The sequence below is a fragment of the Paramisgurnus dabryanus genome, chromosome 21 (genome assembly GCF_030506205.2).
Source record: "Paramisgurnus dabryanus chromosome 21, PD_genome_1.1, whole genome shotgun sequence".
In the NCBI taxonomy this organism is placed as follows: domain Eukaryota; kingdom Metazoa; phylum Chordata; class Actinopteri; order Cypriniformes; family Cobitidae; genus Paramisgurnus; species Paramisgurnus dabryanus.
The window spans coordinates 23,141,281-23,164,113 of record NC_133357.1 but is presented as its reverse complement, the minus strand read 5'-3'; the positions used below and the strand labels follow the sequence as shown (position 1 = coordinate 23,164,113).

Here is a 22,833-nt window from a genome sequence, read left to right as displayed (position 1 = left end):
ATGCAAAAAGGTCAGTCCCAACCACAACTAGACCATTTCAATTATCCATTGCTTGTCTTTAGTAAATCCCAACAGTCGTTATTTAACACCAAAATGATGGTTTGCACTGGCGCAAATCTGGCCCATAATACTGCATTATTATCGCACTTTGCTTCAATATCACGCAAACCAATAAGCAATGACTGGGTAAACTACTCCTGACTTTTAACACAGGTTACGTTTGTTCCCGAAACACAATCAATCATTTATACATTCAGTAGTGACTTATAGTGTAGTCAGGCTATACATTTTATCAGTAGTGTAGAAAGCAAACAGGAACCTTGAGAAATCTTCAGCCAAAATGGTACAGAGTTATTAAAACCGTTATCTGGAGACAGACACAATGCCCGGTATTTGTTAACTTCATCCAAAAGAAGTATAATAATCAAATAAATACCCAGAAAGTCTACAGTTCCACATGACTCCTTTTCTTTTTACTGCCCAGCCCTCGCGCTGACATTTCAGAACCAAATCCCAGAAGAAACAAAACCCAGCATCCTATGACATCATGAGTGATGGGGGATTGTGGCCTTTGGACGCATCACAAACTCTTAAAATAAAGGTGCTTCCTGGTGCCAGAGATAAACCATTTTTGGTTGTATGATTCCATAAAAAACCTTTAACATCTGCAGAACCTTTCTGTTTCATAAAAGGTCCTTTCTAGTGTATACCCGTTCATTAGATTGTTTAAAAGGTATGAAATGGTTCTTAGAAGAACGTTTGACTGAATGGTTCTTTTTGGAACAAAAAATGGTTCTTCAATGGCATCGTGGAGAACCCTTTCCATCATCTTTCGTTTTACAAGTGCAGATCTGGCAGGTACAATTAAGTGTGATCATCCTGGACATTGTTTGAAGCAGACAGAAGGAGCTGAACACACAGTAGTGGGGCAGCTTGTGTCAAAAAAGAAAGGGGGTGGGGGTGATGGATGAGAAAACAATGAGTAGATAAAAGAACGGAACGAAAACATGTCAGGAGTGATCATGAAGAAATAGAGAAGCAGGCAGAGCATCATTAAAACCTGCTGACAAATGACAGAAAGAAAGAGAGAGAGAGAGAGAGAGAGAGAGAGAGAGAGAGAGAGAGCTGTGTTTACACATACAGTGATTTTACAGCAATGTAAACGACCGCTTACATCATCTTTTAAAAGTGACTTCTATCCGATATCTGCATTTACACTGAACACTTTGGAAAACTATTTTAAGGTAGACATACTGACTCAGACCAGCTTAAGCCTCAGAGGAAGTAAAATGTCGCAACATGCAATGGACACAGACAAAATGATTATACAAGATTATAGAGATTTATTTCTGTAGCAAGTCTTTACTCCACTAAGGGTGTACTCACATTATCCAAATTAAACCGTGCTTTGGTGCGTTTAACCACAAAAGCCTTGTTCATTTGACAAGTGTGATTGCTCTGTACTGTGCCCGGGCATGGATTGGTTAATCGTGCCTTGGAGCGTGGTTCACTTGGGCTCAGGCACGGAAGGCGCAGTGTTCGCTAATTGTGCCCGAGTGCGTTTCAAAAGGCGAGACGTCAAATGCGTGACCAATCACCTTCATCTGCCTTCGTTAAAACCTTATGATGCACGCAGCAGGGTTACGTGAATGTCTACACTGCACACGCGACAGGTCAACTAAGCAAAATGATAGGTATGTGAGAGGGCTGTGTGTCATCGCGCACCAAATGACTTTTAATAAAAAACATAGACTTAACATTATGATGGGTTCCAGTGTTAAGAGAGCGCTTTACTTCCTGCTATTTTCAAAACAATCGCATCCTAATGATCCGTCAAAGTACAGTGTGAGTGCATGCTTCTGGGGGAGTAGGGATGGGGGACAATCGCGCTGGGCCATGGTTTGGTTTGGATAATATGAGTGCGCCCTAAGTGTAGACGTCGTCCTCCATTGCGCTGCTAAGAATAGTCATGTGATCGCAGGTGGTATCCACCTGAGTTAAGGTTTTTTGCCAGTGTCTAATTTTTAATGACGCATGAAACATCTTGCAATGGGAATATCCATTCTGCCCGCTTAAATTGCAAAGGCGAACGCATGTATCCAATTCATATCAGATTTATTTCCACATATGAATGAATCCTGAAACCAATCGGAGAATATTGGAATCTATGCATTTTTTTCCATATCTGTTCTGTGCCACAGATGTTTTTGTTGGAATTAAGTCACTTTAATCAGGCAGTGTAAATGCGACCTAGAACTAGTCAGTACAAAACAGTGAATGCATTTCAGTGATATGACTCATGTGATTTAATTACAGAGATTTGTCTTGTACAATTATAAACATCAGTCACACTGTGTAGCAGCAGACACCTCATAATTCCATCATTACGGAATTATCAAGCTGTTTCTGGGTCAGCTCAGCTTTTAGCACAGACGTATTGCTTTAGGGACTTTAACTCTAATACAAACTCTAATAAAAAAGCAAATTATTTTGAACACTGCAAAAATGCATCTTTTGCAGTGTGCCACATTCTGAAGGAAACTGGAAAATGAAGGAGATATAAAAGCAGGGCGGGACTTTTATTCATTGCAAATTGACTGAATCGTATAAAGTAGGAGACATGCGTGTAATGGTCAAACTTGCGGTCCGCCACTTATTATATTTGTGTGGGATTTGAAGTATGTTCCGCAGATAAAACAAGTCTAGTGTTACCTACTTCTATTGCATTCGTTACACAAGTGCCCCAAACTGGAAGTCCTGTACAGAGATCGTTCAATAAAAATATGTGTACAATTACACCGCTGCACACTGTATGATTTAAATAGTCCTTATGTTTGTTTAAAGTCAGACCGTATGAACATGGTCCCAGCTATAAGCAAGCTTTAGTTGCGATTAATGTTGGACTATGCAACAGTAAAGACTAGAGGTAGATTCACATTATAAGTGATTTTGTGTCACTCGTCTCTTTCAATGAGTTTGTTAGGAGGCATTTCAAAAACTGCTTGACATAAACAAATGAGTACCGTCCACTCCAGTAACTGACGAGAGACGGATGACGTGAACTCCACTGCTTCATTCTCATTGGTAGTCACTCCTGAAAGTTGCTAATTTTTTCTCAACTTTGTTGTGCGACTGCACACGCCCCATTTAGTCGCCAACGTTCACTGTCGCTCATGTCGCCGGAAGTTACCAAGCTTCCATTGAAACGCTCTTGGCAAACAGATGAGGGGTTGGAAAAGGACTCCATGCACAAACGCAAAATAGTTTGGGTCTTCTCGTGTCAAATTCATTTTAAATTACACAAGGCCGCTAAGATTATATACGACCCGTTTTAGTCCCGACTAACCCCACACGGGTTGGACCTCAGGGTTTCGAATTCAAGTGGACCCATGAATACTTCTAGGTTGCACCCAGTGTAATATGCACTTCATGTGTACAATAAGACTCTGAATGTTTATTACATCAATAGCAGTAGTTCACTAACTTCCAGTATACCGTGTTTTCAGCTGACCACATATTTAGGGAGAACATGCTGTCTTGCTGTGGAGAAATGTCAAATATATACACCACAAACCAGTACTTGCAAGCTAATGGCTTTTCGCCGGAAAAAAAAGAGAAATCAAATCATCTCTAACAACACACAAGAGGATAACAGTGATAACTGACGCATTAGTAATCTTCTGAGCAGCCAAAAATCCGAAAGACAGACTCTTATTGTTAAGTGTGGGAATTAGGCTAATCCGCTTCTGGAATTTGGTAGGGGGTGTGACTCTGTTAGTTGGTCAAAGTCTGGAAAAACCATGATTTCTTTGTAGCAACATGTGCGGCAAACAGATAACTCTTATTACGAGTGCACAAGAGATATAACATAAATTGCTGCAACACATTCTCACTCCCAAGACATCAAGAAAACAAAGCATCCTGACATGTCTTTCAAGTCACTTTGAAGATGCTTAAGGTACCTCTAGGCGGCACTTTTTAACGCACAGTGTATCCCCTCCTTTATCGCCAATTTTTGACATGCAGGATAATTTCAGTTGTTTGGCTTGTGTATGTGTACAAGTAGAAATCTTTTTTAATACAGTATATTTTTACTTTAAACCACTCCTGTGGTTTCCCATTGAAAGCAATGGCATTCATAGTTTGTCTAACAGTGTTGTAGTCAAGACCACCTAAACCGAGAGCAAAAAAGACCAAGACCAGAGAGTGTCGAGGTCAAGACAAGACCAAGACTTTAAGAGGTCGAGACTAAGACAAGACCGAGACTAAAGCAGTCAAGACTAAGACAACAGCAAGACCATTGAAAATGGATGGAATTACATTTTTAATATGGTGGGCCTTTGTATTAATTGGTTGACATATTATTAACCAGTAATAACATAAATAAAATAAGAAATATGTCAATGATTGCTTTTAAAGCCAGAAATTTGACATCTAATCACAATAATGATGTTAATAAAAAAAGTACCAGCAATTTAATGTAATTCCTGCAGTTGTGGCATGGATTAAACAATTTGGAGGGCTACTTTTTGATATAGTCTACTCAAAACTTTTTTGTTTTACTTGTTGATTTTATTTTATTTTACTTGTTGATATGTTTTACTAGTGTTTCAAATGTTAACATGCATAAACCAAGCCAAGCTAATATAAAAAACATGTAATATATAAATATTAAAATTGAGACTATTAATACAATGTGCTTTGGCGGGCACCATGTTGGAGACCCCTTGTCTACATTGTGATACCTAGTTTTACCTTTAGTGTCTTCACTCGACCTTGCAGATACCGGCAAATTATTGGCAGTGTGAATGAAAAATCCAGGATGCATTTTCTGTGTATTTTTCTGGAATGTCTGTGTGAAAAGGGCATGGTGACATGAAAGGCGTATAACGATGCTTTTTTGTTTTGACACCATAGGACCCCTCCTTTTGTTTTTTACACCATGCATGTTGCAGTGCATTCTGGGATTACATTCTCTGTAAAGAATCCACATTATGCTGCCATAACATTCAGCCACTTTGAGGTATGTTACATAACAGCGTATAACTGCTAATAATTTACAGTCTGAAACAGCCTTTATGTTGAAAATACACATAAAATACATATTATCCAATAATATGTCAATACAAAGGTCTGTAAATCTCACACTATCTAAACTTCTAGGAAGCTCAAGTGTAAGAGAAGAGGACAGATGTGTGTTTAGTGTTTCATACAGGACATGCACTAAACGGCTAATGATGAAGAATGAGGATTTTTCCTCTCCTCTCTCACTTGTGGGATTCATTAGCATGTGGAGGAATGGCCGAATGCTTTTAGAAGCTGAAAGATGAAGCAAAGGTTCCTGGCAAAGCTGTCCGAGCTCCGTAGTATCAAATTCACCCCCGCTCCTTAAACCGGCCATTTCCCTTAGATTAGCTTCGGCTAGCCCACAAATCAACTTGTGTAATGCTGCTTTGTCGTCTCTGATCGATTACAGCGAGGCCACGCTCCGCTGCCGTAATCATCTGTTTAAAGTGGCGCAAATCTTATAAATGCGCGCGCGTAAGCCTTTAAATCATTTGGAGAAGATACTTATGCATGCATGCGAACGTGGGTAGAATTAGGAATGAGGACAAATTGGAGAATGAGAAACATTTTCCATCTCTCTAAAGCGTACGAAACAACAAACGCTTTGTTCAGGGCTAATAAATCTATAAGGTTGCTTAGTGGGAAACCAATTATGCAAAGTTTGAACATATTTGAACAACCCTAATCTGGTTTTAGTGGCCTTTAAGGCTTTAAATGTTGTTCAGACAAACATAACACCTCACAAACACACTTTTTACAAAACAAAACTGGTAAGACTTTACAATAGGGTTGTATTTGATAATATTTTAGTAAATGAATCATCCCTATGTGTGGCATTCCTAGCTTTCTAAATGATAGAGAGGGTGTGATTTCCAGACCGTGACCCATGACAGCAATTAACTATACCCACATCAGAGAGATGGGTCTTCATTAGAGAGGTCACCCATCATTCCTACTGATATAAATAGAGATTCTGTTTTCTATCTCTGATAACACGCCTGCTGTACAAACATCACAGACAGATACAAAGATAGAAATTAAACCTAAAGCCATTTCATGTTTTTTCCATTACCCCGGTTTCTCAGTTTTTCCCTGATCTCTAAACTACAAAATCGTTGTTTAGACAAAATCGTTTCTATACGGTAATTTCTTCCTCCTAACTTAAATCTGATATGGCCTATGTGTAACCCTTTTTTGCTACACAAAATTTAGTCAAGCATTAAAACACTTGAGGGCGGTTTCCAAGACAGGGTTTATATTAATCCAGGACTAGGCCTTTGTTATATTAGTACATTTAAAGCGCCCATGGCATGAAAATGTTAGCATTGCCACTTTGTAGTCAGGGACGGATTATGGCGATGATGTGCCCTGGGCACGGATGTCTCAAAGGCCCCCTTTACCAATTTTTTGGGCAACAGCGTTGCACGTGTATGCACAGGGCTCAAGTGTTGGTTCGCCTCTGCCTGTATGCCCCATTTTACAGGATTAACAATGGCACTAATACACGGGGAGAGAATGCACACAATATTCTGTACTTTCACACCACAAATTGGTTTATTTATATCTTACCAGTATCTGTCAACATACATACTGTACAACATACTCAATCAAAAAGATTCTGACCTCTCCAAATCATATCACAGGAGAAAATTCCATAAATATTTTACATTTCTACATTTAGCAGACATTTCATTACATTTCACAGTCGTTCACCACAGGCATTTAGGGGCTGGAAACACCAAAACTTTTTTTCAGCCGAGCGCTTTGGTAGCTGTAAGCCGGTTGGTTGCTGTGGTAATGTCCCGCCCCTCCTCCACTTGAATTGGACGGCCGTGTGAGAACTGACATTGACGAGCGGAGATTTTACTCAAAGTTGAATATTTTTGAACTCTCAGCGCTGAGTGCGGAAAAAACCCAGAGCGCCGGTTTTCAGCGCGGAAAAAACCCGCTAGCTGCTTACTTATTTGAAAAACGCAGAGTTTCCATTGGAATCAATTGAAAACATGCGCTGGCCGCGGGCGTAAAAGCTTTGTGTGTCCAGCCCCTAAAGACAGTGAATTTATACGTCCTTGACACATTTTGCTTCTTAGTTCGTTTTTTACTCTTGCCATTAGAGAAAATGAACGTTCTCCTTCACAGTTGCTGACTGGCAGGGTGAGGAAAAGCTGTCCTTTTGTGCTTTCTTATCATTGATCCACTTGGTTGTGGTTTTAAACTCATTTTTGTTTTGGTTTTTGAGTAACCATCTTCTGCGCGTGACTTTTATATTACGCAATGCTTTTCACTCGCCTCTAGATGTCTCTCTCAACAGCGCAGCAATAGATTAAAATTATTTATTTGATTTATTTACTAGTTAATACTTTGCAACTGCAAAAAAACTACATAATTATCAATATTTAACACAACTTTACTGAACATAAAATTAAAATTAAAATATTTATTTGAAAATAATAGACACAGTAAATTTGACAGGGCCCCCTGCTGGCCCAGTGCCCTGGGCAAGTGCCCAGTAGGCCCGTGCGTTAATCCGTGCCTGGGTGTGAGCAAAAATGTGTCGTTTTGGGTGTGTCCTTTAAAGGAATAGTCTACTCATTTTCAATATTAAACTATGTTATTACCTTAACCAAGAAGAGTTGATACATCCCTCTATCATCTTAGTGCATGCACGTAAGCGCTGGGGCGCACTGCGACACTTCGATAGCATTAAGCTTAGCCCCATTCATTCAATGGTATCAAACAGAGATAAAGTTAGAAGTGTCCAAAGACATCATCATCACAAAATAAAACGTAGCGCTTTTCTAAGCAGATTTAAAAGAGGAACTATATTTTATGGCGTCATAGCACTTTTGGGAGTACTTCAACTCGGCTGAAAAATCCGCCCCCCTTTTCCCTCTCATAATGGGAGAGGGAGAGTGTTACTGCGCCGAGTCGAAGTACTCCCAAAAGTGCTATTACGCCATACAATATAGTTACCCTTTTAAATCCGCTCAGAAAAGCGCTATGTTTTATTTTGTACCACCATACTTGCTCGTATAACTACTCGTCTTAAATAGGAAAAACGTTGATGTGTTTGGTCACTTCTAACTTTTTCTCTGAGTGGTACCATTGAATGAATGGGGCTAAGCTAAATCCTATCGAAGATGATAGAGGTATGTATCAACTCTTCTTAGTTAAGGTAATAACATAGTTTAATATTGAAAATGGATAGACTATTCCTTTAAAATGCAAATGAGTGGATGAAGTGCAAACACTGATCACAATGATGGTGGTTTGATGCAATTCAAACTCAAATGTGCTGTCAATTATTTTTTTTTACTAAATGGCAGTGCTGTGGTGGGATAGTGCATATTAAGGGGGTGGTATTATTATAATAAGAGCTCCTTATGACATCATAAGGAGGACCAAATTTCAAAGACCTAATTTTTGCTCACACTACAAAGTGGCAATGCTAACATTTTCATGCCATGGCCCCTTTAAGTAATTTTTACAATCAAACCTTACAAAATAACATTACTGATGTGCATCTTGAGTTAAAACAATGGCACTGATATATGTTTAGATATGTCAGTGCAAGTTGTTTTTAAATTAGGCAGCTTAAACATGTATTTCCGTCTGGGACTAGGATAAACCCTGTCCAGGAAAACTCCCCTTGATGTTTGTCTCCTATTGTGTATTTGCAGAGGTTTTTTTAAATATTAAAATTTACGATGGAGCAGTACACTCTAAAAACAAACGGTGCTAAATAAATAGCACTAAAAGTGGTTCTTGGCTTGTAATCATAGAGGAACCATTTTAAGTGCCATATAGCACTGATGAAGTACCCGTGTAGCAACGGAACCATATTGTGCTATGTAGAAACATATGTGGTGCTATATGACCCCCGTATTGCTCTTCATAGGTGATATAGCACTAAAAATGGTTCCTCTATGATTACGAGCCAAGAACCTCTTTTAGTGCTATTTAGCACCGTTTGTTTTTTTAAAAAGTATAGCTAGGCACAAATTTTTGCCAAGGGTCAAGGAGCGACCTTTAATTTTAAACTGACCTGTGGAAATAACTTCAAACGCAACATTAATTTGATGAAAAAATTACCAAATGAAACCTGCCCCATCACATTTCCTTTGAAGCGTAGTTTGCCTTTTTTCCTAAACACAGCAAAAACGTGACAGCTGCCAGATGTGTTTCATCAAAGTGTGTTATAATTATATCTCTGTGGCATTCATCATTGTAAAATCCATCATAATTCATCTTTATTTGCCATAAAGTAATTATACTCCAATCTCAGTCAGCTGTCCGGTTGATAAAGCCGTTAATTAGAACATGAATACAGCTTGTAAAACATATAGTGGCTTTTAGTCAGTAAAATCTGTTCAAACATGAATTATGATGTTAAGCACATTCAATGAGAAATTTTGCTTAGTGAAAAAGGAGACATTGCATGGTTGCTAGTTTATCGCCACAATTAAAAGTCATCCTGACACACCTCACATTTACAAACATACCGAATGCACAAGCAGAGATGCCTGACCTCAGGGTCAGCACGAAATCAATGAAATTGACCCCTTAGAAAACCTGTAGATGATCCCACGATATTGGTTTCAGTCTGAAATTTACCATCCACAGTTTTGTTTCCTAACTATCTGATGCTAGTGAACATTGACAGGCTTCTCATCAGGGCTGCGTTTAGCCGCAACAAAATGTACAACGTTTATTAAACAGAAACGGTCATGTGTTGAACACCCTGTTTTGATGGCGCAAGTGTTGCAACTACAGTAGCTGAGAAGGCCATTCTTTGTGTTCTTTTTTAAATGTTTCTGGAGCCGGATGAAATTGTTATAAATATGTGTTTAATACGCTTAATGTAACATTCAAGTACCTCTTGGTTTATTTAAATGTTGCTGCTGATTGGACTGCAGTTCTGACACACCCACCAAACAAGAGAAAACGTATCTAAAACCCTGTTGCACACCGTTTCCAGGAAACCTGTAATTCAACCCGGAAAACGTAGCAAAACGTTGTGCACCGGTTTGAACTTGAACGTGCACCAGATTCCAGGCTGTCAGGTAAACTCAACGCTATTGGCTTTTCTAAAAGAGGGAGGGGCCTGTCGATATGTCCAGCCATAACCTCCTGTTTCAGTCGAAATTACGTAAGCAAGTTCAATACAAAGTTGCACAACTTCCTCTTTTACAAATTTAAAACCACATAATTTACTACAAGTTCAGTTAAAGATATTTATCTTATTTTAACAAGATGCATCACTACTATTTCTATGAATAGGATTTCAACGAGATTGCAACGGTCATTATGGCCAATCTAGTCCCGCCTTCCAGTAAAAAGAGCAAATCATAAACTGTAAAGAATGACATCATCAGGCGGAGGGACTTTATGCATGAGCAGTAGTCTCTAGCAAGACCTGGAGGTGTTGCAAACATGGCAGGACAGTGACGCACAGTAACAGTGAGGCACAGCAACTTCCTTAAATACACAACGTGACAACTAGCAAATAACAAAGCCCTTGAGTATTGGGGTTCAACCTCATAATTAGTCTTTAAAGGACAACACCACCGTTTTTCAATATTTTACTATGTTCTTACCTCAAATTAGACAAATTAATACATACCTATCTTTATTCAATGAATGCACTTGATCTTTGTACAGTGCGTCGTGAATGTGTTAGCATTTAGCCTAGCCCCATTCATTCCTTGGGATCCAAACAGGGATGAATTTAGAAGCCAAAAAAACACTCATGTTTTCCCTATTTATGGTTCCCCTGCCCATTTGAGCAGTTGCTCTTCAAAGCGCTATAAGCGAATCTGTGAGACGTCACTTTTTGTTGATGTTTGAACTGTTTTCATACAAACGGAGCGTAGCTAACTCCCCCCCCCATTCCCTTCCGTGCTTTCATGAACGCGCCCAACCCCCACCCCCAAATCCTTCTTGTCATTTATTGGCTGAAAGACTTTGTTATGTTTCGTGGTGCTAGGTTTGGCCACTGTGTTTTTATTGTAGTTTGTGGAGCCTGGGCTGTCTACAGAGATCGCGTTTTTTTACAGTTTGATCAGCGGACAGCAGCAAGCAGATAGTGAGGAGATGTTTGCTGTATGTAACAAAAAAAATTTTTAGGGTCTAAAACGCGTGAATTTGCTTAGAGCACCTTTTAGTCAATAATTCTCACATGTTCAAGAAGAGGGAACAGAAAGAATTAAAGACAGACACAGGAAGGTTTTTTTAAATATAGTAAACTATTAAATATACTCTATCCATAAGGGATGACCCAGAGCTTGTCGCAATGCATTCTGGGAATGCCTAATTCATTTAAAATAAATGTGATGCTGACAACATTTTTCAAACTATAATAACTATAAACTATAATAGTGTCTGTGGTGGTAGTACGCTAGTTTCAAAGCTTGTGTGTGTCTCTCTCGCAAACATTAAAAATAGACTCTAGAAAAAGTTGTTTGTTGTTTTTGCATATTTTAATAGACTCTTAGTAAAAAAGGAAGTTTTTTTATTCACTTTCTCTTTTTTAATGATCTTTAAGAGTATTATACGATCAGTGTCACCTTTCACCATTGCTATTGATTAGAATCTGGATGAATGACTGGCCCGCTGTAGCACAGGTTCTTCAGGTTTTTTTTAAAGTGGTCAATATTCATAGTGAAAGCATCAATCGACCCTGTTCAAAAGCATTTTGTTGTGTACTCAGCAAACAGGCTGGTGGTTCAAGGCTGGATAATGATTCAATAAGACAATGTACACATTCTGGTCCTTGAGAGGTCAGAAACCTACTGGTCCTACAGCATTTTCAAACAGATGCGGATCTGGCAGGCAACACTTAATATTGACCGCTTAAAGCATGTGAATAACCTGACTACTAAATAAAATCGCAACAAACGATTATTTTCATAATAGATTAACCGGGCAATTATTTTTTCCACTAATCGGATAAAAGCATAAACATAATTTAAATAAATATAAATTAGGGATGCTTAACGATTAATCGCGATTTAATCGTTAGCAGAAAAACGTTTTTGTTTTCATCATATATGTGTTTGAACTGTGTATAATAACTTTGTATAAATAAATGTACACACATGCATGTATATGTTTTAGAAATGTTTACATGTGTATATACATTTGTATATTTATATATAATTTATATTATATATAAATATAAATACTTAATATATACATTTTTTTCCTTAAAATTATACATGAATGTGTTCATATTTATATATATACATATTTATTATACACAGTTTAGATGTAAACAAAAACTTTTATAAAAAGGAGCCTCATATGAGATTTATTCATTCGCATTCGGAAATCGATTATTTACGTCTGGCAAAGATGACGAGCGGACACCATAGCAGTGGACAGCGGCTGGAAGAACGCATCAGGGATCGAGTAGGCATCACACCCTAACAAAGATATTTTTTTAAAGTAGCGTTTCTTTATATGACAGTCGAGGTGTTGTAGCCCTTTACTGTATCCGTACGACTCATAGAGAGTAAAAGATAAGAAATCCGTATATCGTAGCAAGCTAGCCAATGCTTGTCAGTAGCCTACTGGTACTCGGTAACGTTAGGTCCTCAAGATGGCGGCATGATGTAAAAGTTCACATGACTGATTTTCATCTATACACATAATCAAACTAGCCACAAAAAAACTAATAAACAAGCGAGGGATGTGTGAAACTTTGTAAAAAAAGATTCATTTTCAGACAGTGTGTAGTGGCAAGTAGTTGAAGATAGATGCCTATGTAGGCAGTAAACAGCAAGGCATCTGACTAGGTTTTGGAAAAGAGCTCAGAGAGAAACATCATTCATCTGAATTCTCCTGAGGTATCAATAATGGTTACAGGTAGTATCATTATATTCTCCTGGCTGGAGTCCTCATCTGACAGGTTCTCCATCACTGCTCAGCGGGCTTTCCTGAGAAAGCATTAGAAAAATGGGTTCATGTTTAAGAGTGGGCTTACTTATGAAAGCAATTTAGTGCCTAAAGTTTAGAATCTAAAAAAGGTCATTTGAATGCGAAGAAAAGCAAGACGCGGATCAACGGTCAGGCTAAATCCGCCTGGTGCACATATGCTCGGCAAGCATTTCAGATCACTTGTTTATGAAAATACTTTTTTGTCGAGATGGCGCCAATAGACAGCATGGATCAGAGCCCAAAAAACATATAGTTATAAAACTAGCACCTCGAAGGTTTTGCTTTTAGAGTAACCTGAAACTGCATATTCAAGTAAATATATTAAATTAAGTTAGCATGGTAAACATATACAGTCTGTAGCTGTCCACTACCATGCGGTTGAGATGAGGATAGATGGCTGACTTTTTCTAGCCATGCCCAATGTTCATATTGAAACCTTGATGTTAAACTAGGTTAGCTAACACCTTAAAATGCGTGTCTTTTAAAGAAAAGTAAAACTTTAAGCTTGAAACTGTATTCATACTGTATACTTACTTTCAACTGTTTATAAGCTTTAGAGGTGTAAATTTGCTTTTCCTGCTGCTTGATTTATTCGGCTAATTATACTTTATTACATTCCAAGTACATTAATGAAAAGTTGTTAATACCGAGAAAAGAACAAGGGGCGACGTCCTTTGTTTTATAATTATAAATATTCATCTGCTTGTCTGGGTGAGGGATACACATTGGATATTGGGCTGAATGGATAGATCATATGCAAATCAGCTGATAAACAGAGCTGCACATTTCTGCTTTCATTTGTCTTCAGGATAAAGGCTGATGTCACGTCTCGTAAAACCGCCGGGTGTTTCTATCTCCCCAGCTGTCATGAATAGCCAACAGGGGCAAATTAACCTTTACGGGAGGGCAAAAGGTTCCATCAACATAACCAGTGAACCCCTGTAGCCCCTGTAATGGCACCTTGTGAGCAAATTAAACCACAAATTACCCGGTTCTCTGTCCTCCCGCGAGGGTCTTTGACTTTGCGAAGTTGGCTACTTGATTTTTCGTTTCCATGGGAAGAGCTGTTTGTTTAGTTAGTCTGGCTCTCAGCGGTGGGTTAAGGGTAAAACACATGACATGTCAATTTTACCTCCCCCTATAGATGAGATGGGGTGGGTGTGTTTACAGTACATTAAAGGAATTTTACCAGTTCAATACAACTTAAGCTCTATTGATGAAATATATAACATGCCGTCAATATATGACATGAAAGTGCTTGACTCATCCCTTAGTTAGTGAACGCAAACAATAATCATGTTTACTATGACGATTGTGCAGCAAAAGTAGCCATAAACATGGATTAAAGTTTAACCGCTTTTCCACTGCAGTGCCAAACCATACCTGTAGTAGGCTGTCAAAAGATTTATTGCGATTAATCACTACAATATAAAAGTTTGTGTTTGCATATTATATTTGTGTAAATACACGCAAACTGTACATGTATAAATTTAATAAAATGTTATTTATTTAATTGCGATTTTATTTTATATATATATATATGGTTTACGCAGTAACAACATAAACACGCGGCATTTGTGGTCATCACGTAACTTCCGGTAAACTCTGCGAAGAATAAATAACAACAAAGTCCTTTTAAAGTATTTTAGTTATATAACAAGCAAAATAAACAACACGTAGATTACATAGGAATTTTTTGTTATTTAAGAGTTCAGTTTCAGCAACTAGTCAGACCATTAAACAAATAGAAACCGGAAGTAAAGTTTGGACCGACACTTATCGGGTCATTGCACGTGCGCCCGATGAAACGGTCTATATACATGTTTATATTTAAGAAACATTTACATGTATATTTATATATTTTTATAAATTTTATAATAAATAAAAATAAAATGATAATATAAATAAAAATATACTTAAATAACATTTTTATTAAATTCATGTATGTGTGTATTTTTTTACACAGTACAGATATTATGCAAACACAAACTTTTATTTTGTATGTGAATATATATATATATATTTAGAATAGATTAATCATACAAAATAAAAGTAATTTTTTGCATAATATATGAGTTTGTGATGTGTGTAAATATTATGTTTTTTACACAGTACAGATATTATGCAAACACAAACTTTTATTTTGTATGTGAATATATATATATATATTTAGAATAGATTAATCATACAAAATAAAGTAATTTTTTGCATAATATATGAGTTTGTGATGTGTGTAAATATTATGTATATTTAAACACACACACATACATATATATACATTTAAGAAATGTTTTATTTATATATCATTTTTTATTTATATATAATATGGAATATATAAAAATATACATAAATATATACATGTAAATGTTCCTTAAATACATACATGAATGTGTGTGTATTTATATATACATAATAATTACACACAGCACAAACTCATATGTTATCACACACACACACACACACACACACACACACACACACACACACACACACACACACACACACATATATATACACACACACACACACACACACACACACATCCTGGGTGTGTTAATTTTGGGTTGTTTTGTGTTAAACTTTTTAACACAAGTATAATTTCGTAGATTTTTTTTTTTGTTCATATAAATAAAAGGACAACACAAGATGTGTTAAGTTAAGGACAACAAACTAGATGTGTTATTTTAACACATTCGTTTTAAGTGTATAAAAGAGTGTTTTAGTTTAAACTAAAACTTTGTTATTATAAAACTATTATCTTAACATACAAATTAATATTCATAGGACTGTTTACAGTGCCGGCGCCAGCCGAGCGCTGATGAGGGGGCGTCTAAAATACCAGAGGGGGCGATCACATGAATGCATATAATTCCCCCAGCTAGAAAATACATAGGTTTGGTACATTAAGTTTTAAAGTGTTATAAACAAACATCTCTGTAATACAACCACAAAAACTACAGCTATAGTGAGCAACGTACAGAGCTCTGAACAATACAACAACAACAAAAAAACGCATACCTAACGTTACATATTAGCACAACACTACTCATTTGAAGTTCAGAGGTAGAAATACATTTTACGTAATGGTGGGGGCAGTGTTGGCAAATGGAGTTGATGGTTTTCAGCCCAAAAACGGTCCAAACGCAAGATTTTATTATCAACATTTTGGTTCAATTTGATCATATAACGTAGTTATTTTAACTGCCACAAGTAATGCACCAAGCTAGCGATTAAGCGGCTAGAGAACCACAATAGCAAAATGACAATAACTCGTTTACATATACAGCTATGCTGTAGGATAGGCTAATTCAAATTCGTTAATTACAAATTTAACAATGTCTGTTTTTTATCTATTTACTCCTGATAAACAGGTGTGTGAGAGAGAGAGATCGTACAGGCTTACCTTTAACGTTAAATGCAGAACAATAATAGGCTGTTAGTTGTACGTTGACTTGCAAGGATGCTGAAGAACATGAACATCTGAACTTTTCAAAACTATGTACAGTCTGGCTGAAGTTCATGGTGCCCGAATTGACTTAATGACAGCCGAACATTTGGATCTTTGCACCTGAAATGCTCCGATAATTCATCCACGCCACGGCAATCCGGAGTCCGGTTTGTAGAACTTCCAATGCTATTTTCCATATATCCATTGCTACAGGGCAGGCCCATGTCACCCTCACAATCCTGTCTGTAAATTTTTATATAATTTCCCACTTCGACATCTTGATTTCCCTCTGAGACTCAGAACGCGGGCTCATTGTCGGCGTGCCTCAAGCCGTCAACACAAACTTGTTCAACTTCAGGCGCGGCTGCAAGAACCAACAACCACATGACGTCAAAGTACCGCGAGAACGATTCGAGAAATCATACTATGTGTCGTTTCGTCTCGCTCTCACGGCATTTTGACGTCTTCGCCTGATGAATTCGAACAAGCCTATAGGCTACACATGAGTGGGCGTGTGTCACGGTAATATATGCACACTTGTTTTTTTGTTTTGTTAAATAATTACACTTTAAAATTCACTTTAGGAAGACAATACACAAGGCAAACGTGATTTTTAAATAGCGCATTTTATCATTAAAATCCCATTCAACATTAATGGTGATCTGAGGGGGCGGGATAGTGCCAGTGACGTGGCGCCGGCCCTGACTGTTTATATATTAATAACACATAACATCATGTGTGTGTTATATTTATATATTTATTAAGTACGCAAACATAATAATTTTAGAACAAACAGGAAGAAGATATTATAGAAAACGGAAAAATTATGAAATATTTATTGTGATATTATTGCTTTTTCAGTCTAACCCATTCAAATCTTTAGTATTTCTAAATAAATTATAAACGTAACATGATGAGAACGCTATAAGAAACACATAAGGATCCGACATTTACACAACACCGGACATCTTCTTTAATTATTTTATTTTTTAATTATTAAAAGATTTTTAGATGATTTCATTACTACAGTCTGTCCGTTAAAGGGCTGATTGCAACCTTTAACACTTACGATTATCTTACAAAATGAAGGACATCTTTTTTTTGTATTACTATTTTGACACTCAACAGCACAACAAGACATTTGAGGTATCTTACTTGTTTCACTTATGTGTAATTCATTTCCAATGTTTGTCTGCCACCACATTACGCACGCATCTTGCAGTGACGTAACTGTGACGACTACACGCAAATGGTCTATTCCAAGCTGATCCAACCGAGCTAATGGTTTCATTTTCCACTGTTAACATGTAACATGCACTTATAACCATTAGATAATGAAGCTGTACAAGATAACCATACAAGCATCCAGGCCTTGATGTGGCATGTGTGTATTTACGGGTCAGCAGTCAGAGTATAACCTCATCCTGACCTCATTATTGTATTTCTCCACCAGTCCTTCTGCTTCTTCTATAAAGAGGTCAAAGCCACTACCATCTATTATCCAAAATCCTTCATCAATCACTTTCACAATTCAGCAGCTGTCACACACACACACACACACCATTATGTTACACATCTATCTCGCTAATGTCTTTCTTATAATAACTAGCACACAAGTACATCTCTGTCTCTGACTGATAAGCTCTACTTTCTGGTTTGTACAGTTTCTGTAGGAGAAAGATGTTCTGGAGGACATTTATTGTATGAGCAAGTGCATGTTTTGTGTATATGCATGCAATATCCAGACATCTATTACACAAAATCATTTACTTATCATCTCATTCCGACAAAGCTACCGTATGACTTCATAAAATACACTGTCAAAAAATATCAATAGGGCAGTACCCTTTAAAATAGTCCTAATATGTGCCATTTAGGTACAGATATGTATACATTTGGTGCAAATTGAACAAGAAAAGCAAAGAAAAATGATTTGCTTGATAATAGTCCGATTCAATTAACAAATAGAGACTTCATACAGGCAATAAATGTGAGAAGTGCGTGAAAAACCCTTCACCACCCTTCACCGTCTCTTTAAACCAGCTGATGACAGCTTCAAGTGTCTGTAAAGTAACTCCCCATCTATTACCTCTAGCACAGATAAAATACCAAACCAAATGTCCCTCGGGAGCTAAAAAGGGTCGAGTCCAAAACGTGAGTTTGTATCTGTGTTTGTTCACCTGTGGTTTTCACGCTCTTGTGTTTATCTGTTTCTCAAAACTTCGCACAGAAACAGGTGTGTACGAGTCTCAGGTAGACAGGAATAGGTAGTTCAGGGTGGGTGAGTGAAGAAACAGACAAATACTGAACTGTCTAAACCAGTGGTTCTCAAACTTTTTCAGCATGCGGCCCCCCTTGTGTACAGTGCATTCCTTCACGGCCCCCGAAAGAAAATTGATGACAAAAACAGTTCTAAAATGTAATATTTTAATTAAACAAAACATATAAAATTATACCTAGTAGTGCTGTTGGTTAGTTGGCTTATTACTTTTTAGGTTTAATTACACAGAATTCATGATAAATGAATGTATTTTATAAAATGTCATAAAACTGGGGCCCCCCTGGCACCATCTCGCGGCCCCCAGTTTGAGAACCACTGGTCTAAACAACTGGATATAAAGCTATGGTCAGACTTTCAGCTTTTTAATCACACGTGTAACATCATCTAATTTTATGATTGAGTCATGTGATGTCAGTATGGACAGCATTTGAACTAGTTTGATAAACTCAGTGACATGGATATAAAAAGATCGTATATCAAATCAGAGAGCAGAGCTACATCAAAGCCCAAGAATGTTTTTTCCCCGGGGTTTTTAAAATGAAAGGAAGGGTCTTGTCAAGCTCAGAGCTGGCAGAAGGGCTGACAGTAGTGAAGCCTGTGTGACGTGTAAACACGCATGGGGGCCAAGGTGTATTACACATTAGTCTTAAGGGGACAAGTGTCAGCGACTTTTCAATGCCCCTGTCAGAGAAGATTTTGGGGCGCATCAAGAGGAGAGCCATTGGCGTCGTGGGAAGGGGGTTGCTACCTTACAGTATTAACGGCAGTCATATTTTAATGTCATTCAATCTGTCTCTGTGCACCATGGCTGTTAATGCTGTCATGAGATCAGTTTAGCTGTCATGGATTGCGGATGGGGGAGGCTCATACTGAAACAATGCAAAGGGCAGCTGCTCAACGTTCCTATATGACACAGAGGACACCAACCACTGACAAAGGAGTTATAAAGATTTTGTATACGATGAATGAAAGCAAGCATCAATAAAGATTATGTGACAATCACAGTATAATAGCTTCTTGGAGAAATGAATATCTGTTTTTGACAGGAACACTAAAATAATGACTAAACAAAGCTCCTCCCAAATCTGTCTGGAGTGTAAACAAATCAATTTAGCACCAAGGGTGAAACTGTAGAGTTGAATCCTCACGTTGCACTTTTACATACTAATGTTTAAAAATATTTAAATCTATTATGTGAAACAATTTGTGACCTATGTGTCTTAAAGGAACACGCCCACCTTTTGGGAATTTAGCTTATTCACTGTATCCCCCAGAGTTAGATAAGTCTATACATACCTTTCTCATCTCCATGCGTGCTGTTACCCTCTCTGACGCAGCTCCCGCTAGCTTAGCTTAGCACAAAGACTGGAAGTAAATGGCTCCAGCTAGCAAACTGCTCCCAATAAGTGACAAAATAATGCAGACATTTTCCTATTTATGTGTTATGATTTGTATAGTCACAGTGTGTACAAAAAACAAGTTCATATGAGACACAGCCATCTTTTAACAGTATACATACTGGGAACTATATTTTCAGAAGGCGAAGCACTGCTACTTGGGCAGAGTGATTTGCTCGCAGCACCCGAGAAGCCCCCTGGTGTGGAGCTGAGAGTTCTGTCAGAGTTGTGCAAATCCCTCAGTCCAAGTAGCAGTGCTTCGCCTTCTGAGAATATAGTTCCTAGTATGTATACCGTTAAAAGATGGCTGTGTCTCATATGACTTTGTTTTTTGTACACGGTGTGACTATACAAATCACAACACATAAATAGGAAAATGTTTGCGTTATTTTGTCACTTATTGGGAGCAGTATGCTAGCTGGAGCCATTCACTTCCAGTCTTTGTGCTAAGCTAAGCTAGCGGGGGCTGCGTCAGACGGAGTTACAGCACGCACGGAGATGAGAAAGGTATGTATGGACTTATCTAACTCTGGGGGATATGGTGAATAAGCTAAATTCCCAAAATGTGGGCATGTTCCTTTAAGTAGTGCAGGTATATTTGTAGCAATAGCCAAAAATACATTGTATGGGTCAAAATTACCGATTTTAAAAGGATAACATGTTCCATGAAGATGTTTTGTAAATTTCCTACCATAACTATATCAAAACTTTTATTTTTGTGAGTGGATGCAGTGCCAAGGACTTCATTTGGACAACTTTAAAGGCAATTTTCTTAATGCTCTTTAAAGCAACACTATGTAGTATTTTTACCTTTAAATAATGTCTCTAAAATTATTTCAGTGATAGAACAATTTGTTTATTTATTTGTTTTTTGGTGTTTGTCAGATCAGTGTGAATCAGCCTCAAGATAACGCAACAAGATTTCAACACCATCAGCTGTCAAACCCAGCCATGTTTTGTTTGTAATGTAGATGACTTAAAAAATAATCTGCTAAATCTGATCATCTGTTTAAAAGTATCCTGTATTCTTATCATGTATTATCTCTGTTACATACTGCCAACACTGTTACCTTGTTAAAAGAGTTTGATAAAAACAGAATTGACTAATTCAGACAACATAAAATCATGATTTCCAGCTATATAAGACACTTTTAAAGCAAAATATTATGTTATTGCCTGTCACAACTTATATGATCCATGACAATGAGTACCATATTATTAAAATAATTTGAAATATATAAATTAGGTTGAAAAAAACAGAAACAAAACTTTAGGCGTTAGTCCTTTAGATACGTAATGTACAGCACGAGACGAGTATGGTTTGGTTGACCGCTACCTAATTTAATAAAGAGCAATAAAAGTCACAACTCTAGGCTACATCTGTGTCACTTCTGAAGGAAGGATCGCTTCACAACACATCTTCAACCCAACTAAAGACAAAAGACTTCAAACGGAAACACAAGCTGAAGTGTCACAATTGTTTACCAGCTGCCACAATGGACTCATTGTGTACAGTATATAAAGCAACATTGCAATAACACGAGGAATGGAGTACACCAGAGAGCGATCATATGTTGAACACATTGATTATTATCCGCGTTTATCCAACACAAATCAAAAAAGAAACTCACCAACTGAAACGTGCAGAGAAATATTAGGGTACATCGTCCGCTGCAGCACCCCATTGTGTTTATCGAGATCCCGAATATGAGCAGAAAGTATTAAACAAACACAACGGCGCGAGTCGATGTCTGTCCGACACAAAGCGCCTCCATTCTCATTGTTTAAAGCTGGACTCAATGAATGTGAAGCCGAGCGCGTGAGACAGTGAGTGAGTGGAGTAGAAAGAAGAAAGAGGCAGAAGAATGGGGTGTACGGGGCAATAGGGGAGGGGTAGCGTGGGGAAAAGGGGGTGTTTAAATCACGCGCATGTAAATTACAGCTGGTTCACGCAAGCAGCCCGGGAGTGAATACGCCAGAGCGGGAGCGCGTGCATGGGATTTCTGTCCTCACACTTGGACCACCATAGTATCTGACCAATAGTTGCTACAGTACTGTAAAACAATATTAAACTAATATTAAATCTTCATTAAAAAGTCACAAATCCGAAGCAATTAATTTAAATGTATTTCTTTTAGTTCTTTTATGGTGGTTAATACAAGGCTGCAGCTTTGGTGTTATGGTTGCTATGGTATTTTTTGTAAGGGTTCGCGTGGTAGTTATTGCACCTGTATATAAAAGTCTTAGCTATATTATCCCAAGTTTATAATATAAAACAAACGCACTCAGTTAATATGTATAGGTTACACTTAAGTTTGCGTGATTTGTGACTTGTAACTATTTCATAAACTGAGAGAGAGACGTGACCTTTGAAATTCATTAATAATTCAAAGGCGCCATCTACCGGCTGTGTATTAAAACAGCACCCCTCTAAATACAGTGGTTCATGCACATTGCTAGTAAACATTGATATTGAAAAGGGTTAAAGGCAAGTAAAATTTTGCTCTGTGGTATAGCTTTCTGTTAATTACAACTGAGTATATTTTAGGCCTTTTTTGATTACTATTTGTACAATACAGTATATAGATTATTTTTATTTGGCAGACGCTTCAATCCACATGCGACTTAAATGACACATTGCATTCCCCTTACAAAAATTAACCATGGTTTTGCTACAGTTAAAACAAAAAAAACATGGTTAC

At 37.6% G+C, this 22,833-nt stretch overlaps 1 protein-coding gene across 2 annotated transcripts in view; it reads right to left on the bottom strand.

Annotated features, from left to right (window-relative positions):
* Positions 1-22,035, bottom strand: part of nkain4 (sodium/potassium transporting ATPase interacting 4) — a 73,250-nt gene extending 51,215 nt beyond the window's left edge. Inside the window, exon 1 of one of the 2 annotated variants that reach the window (XM_065286302.2) lies at positions 21,763-22,035. In XM_065286302.2, the coding sequence (XP_065142374.1) occupies positions 21,763-21,816 (54 nt within the window). In that variant the 5' untranslated portion in view covers positions 21,817-22,035. The remainder of the gene's footprint in view (positions 1-21,762) is intronic. The other variant, XM_065286301.2, reaches the window with a different exon arrangement.
* Between the last annotated feature and the right edge of the window lie 798 nt (positions 22,036-22,833).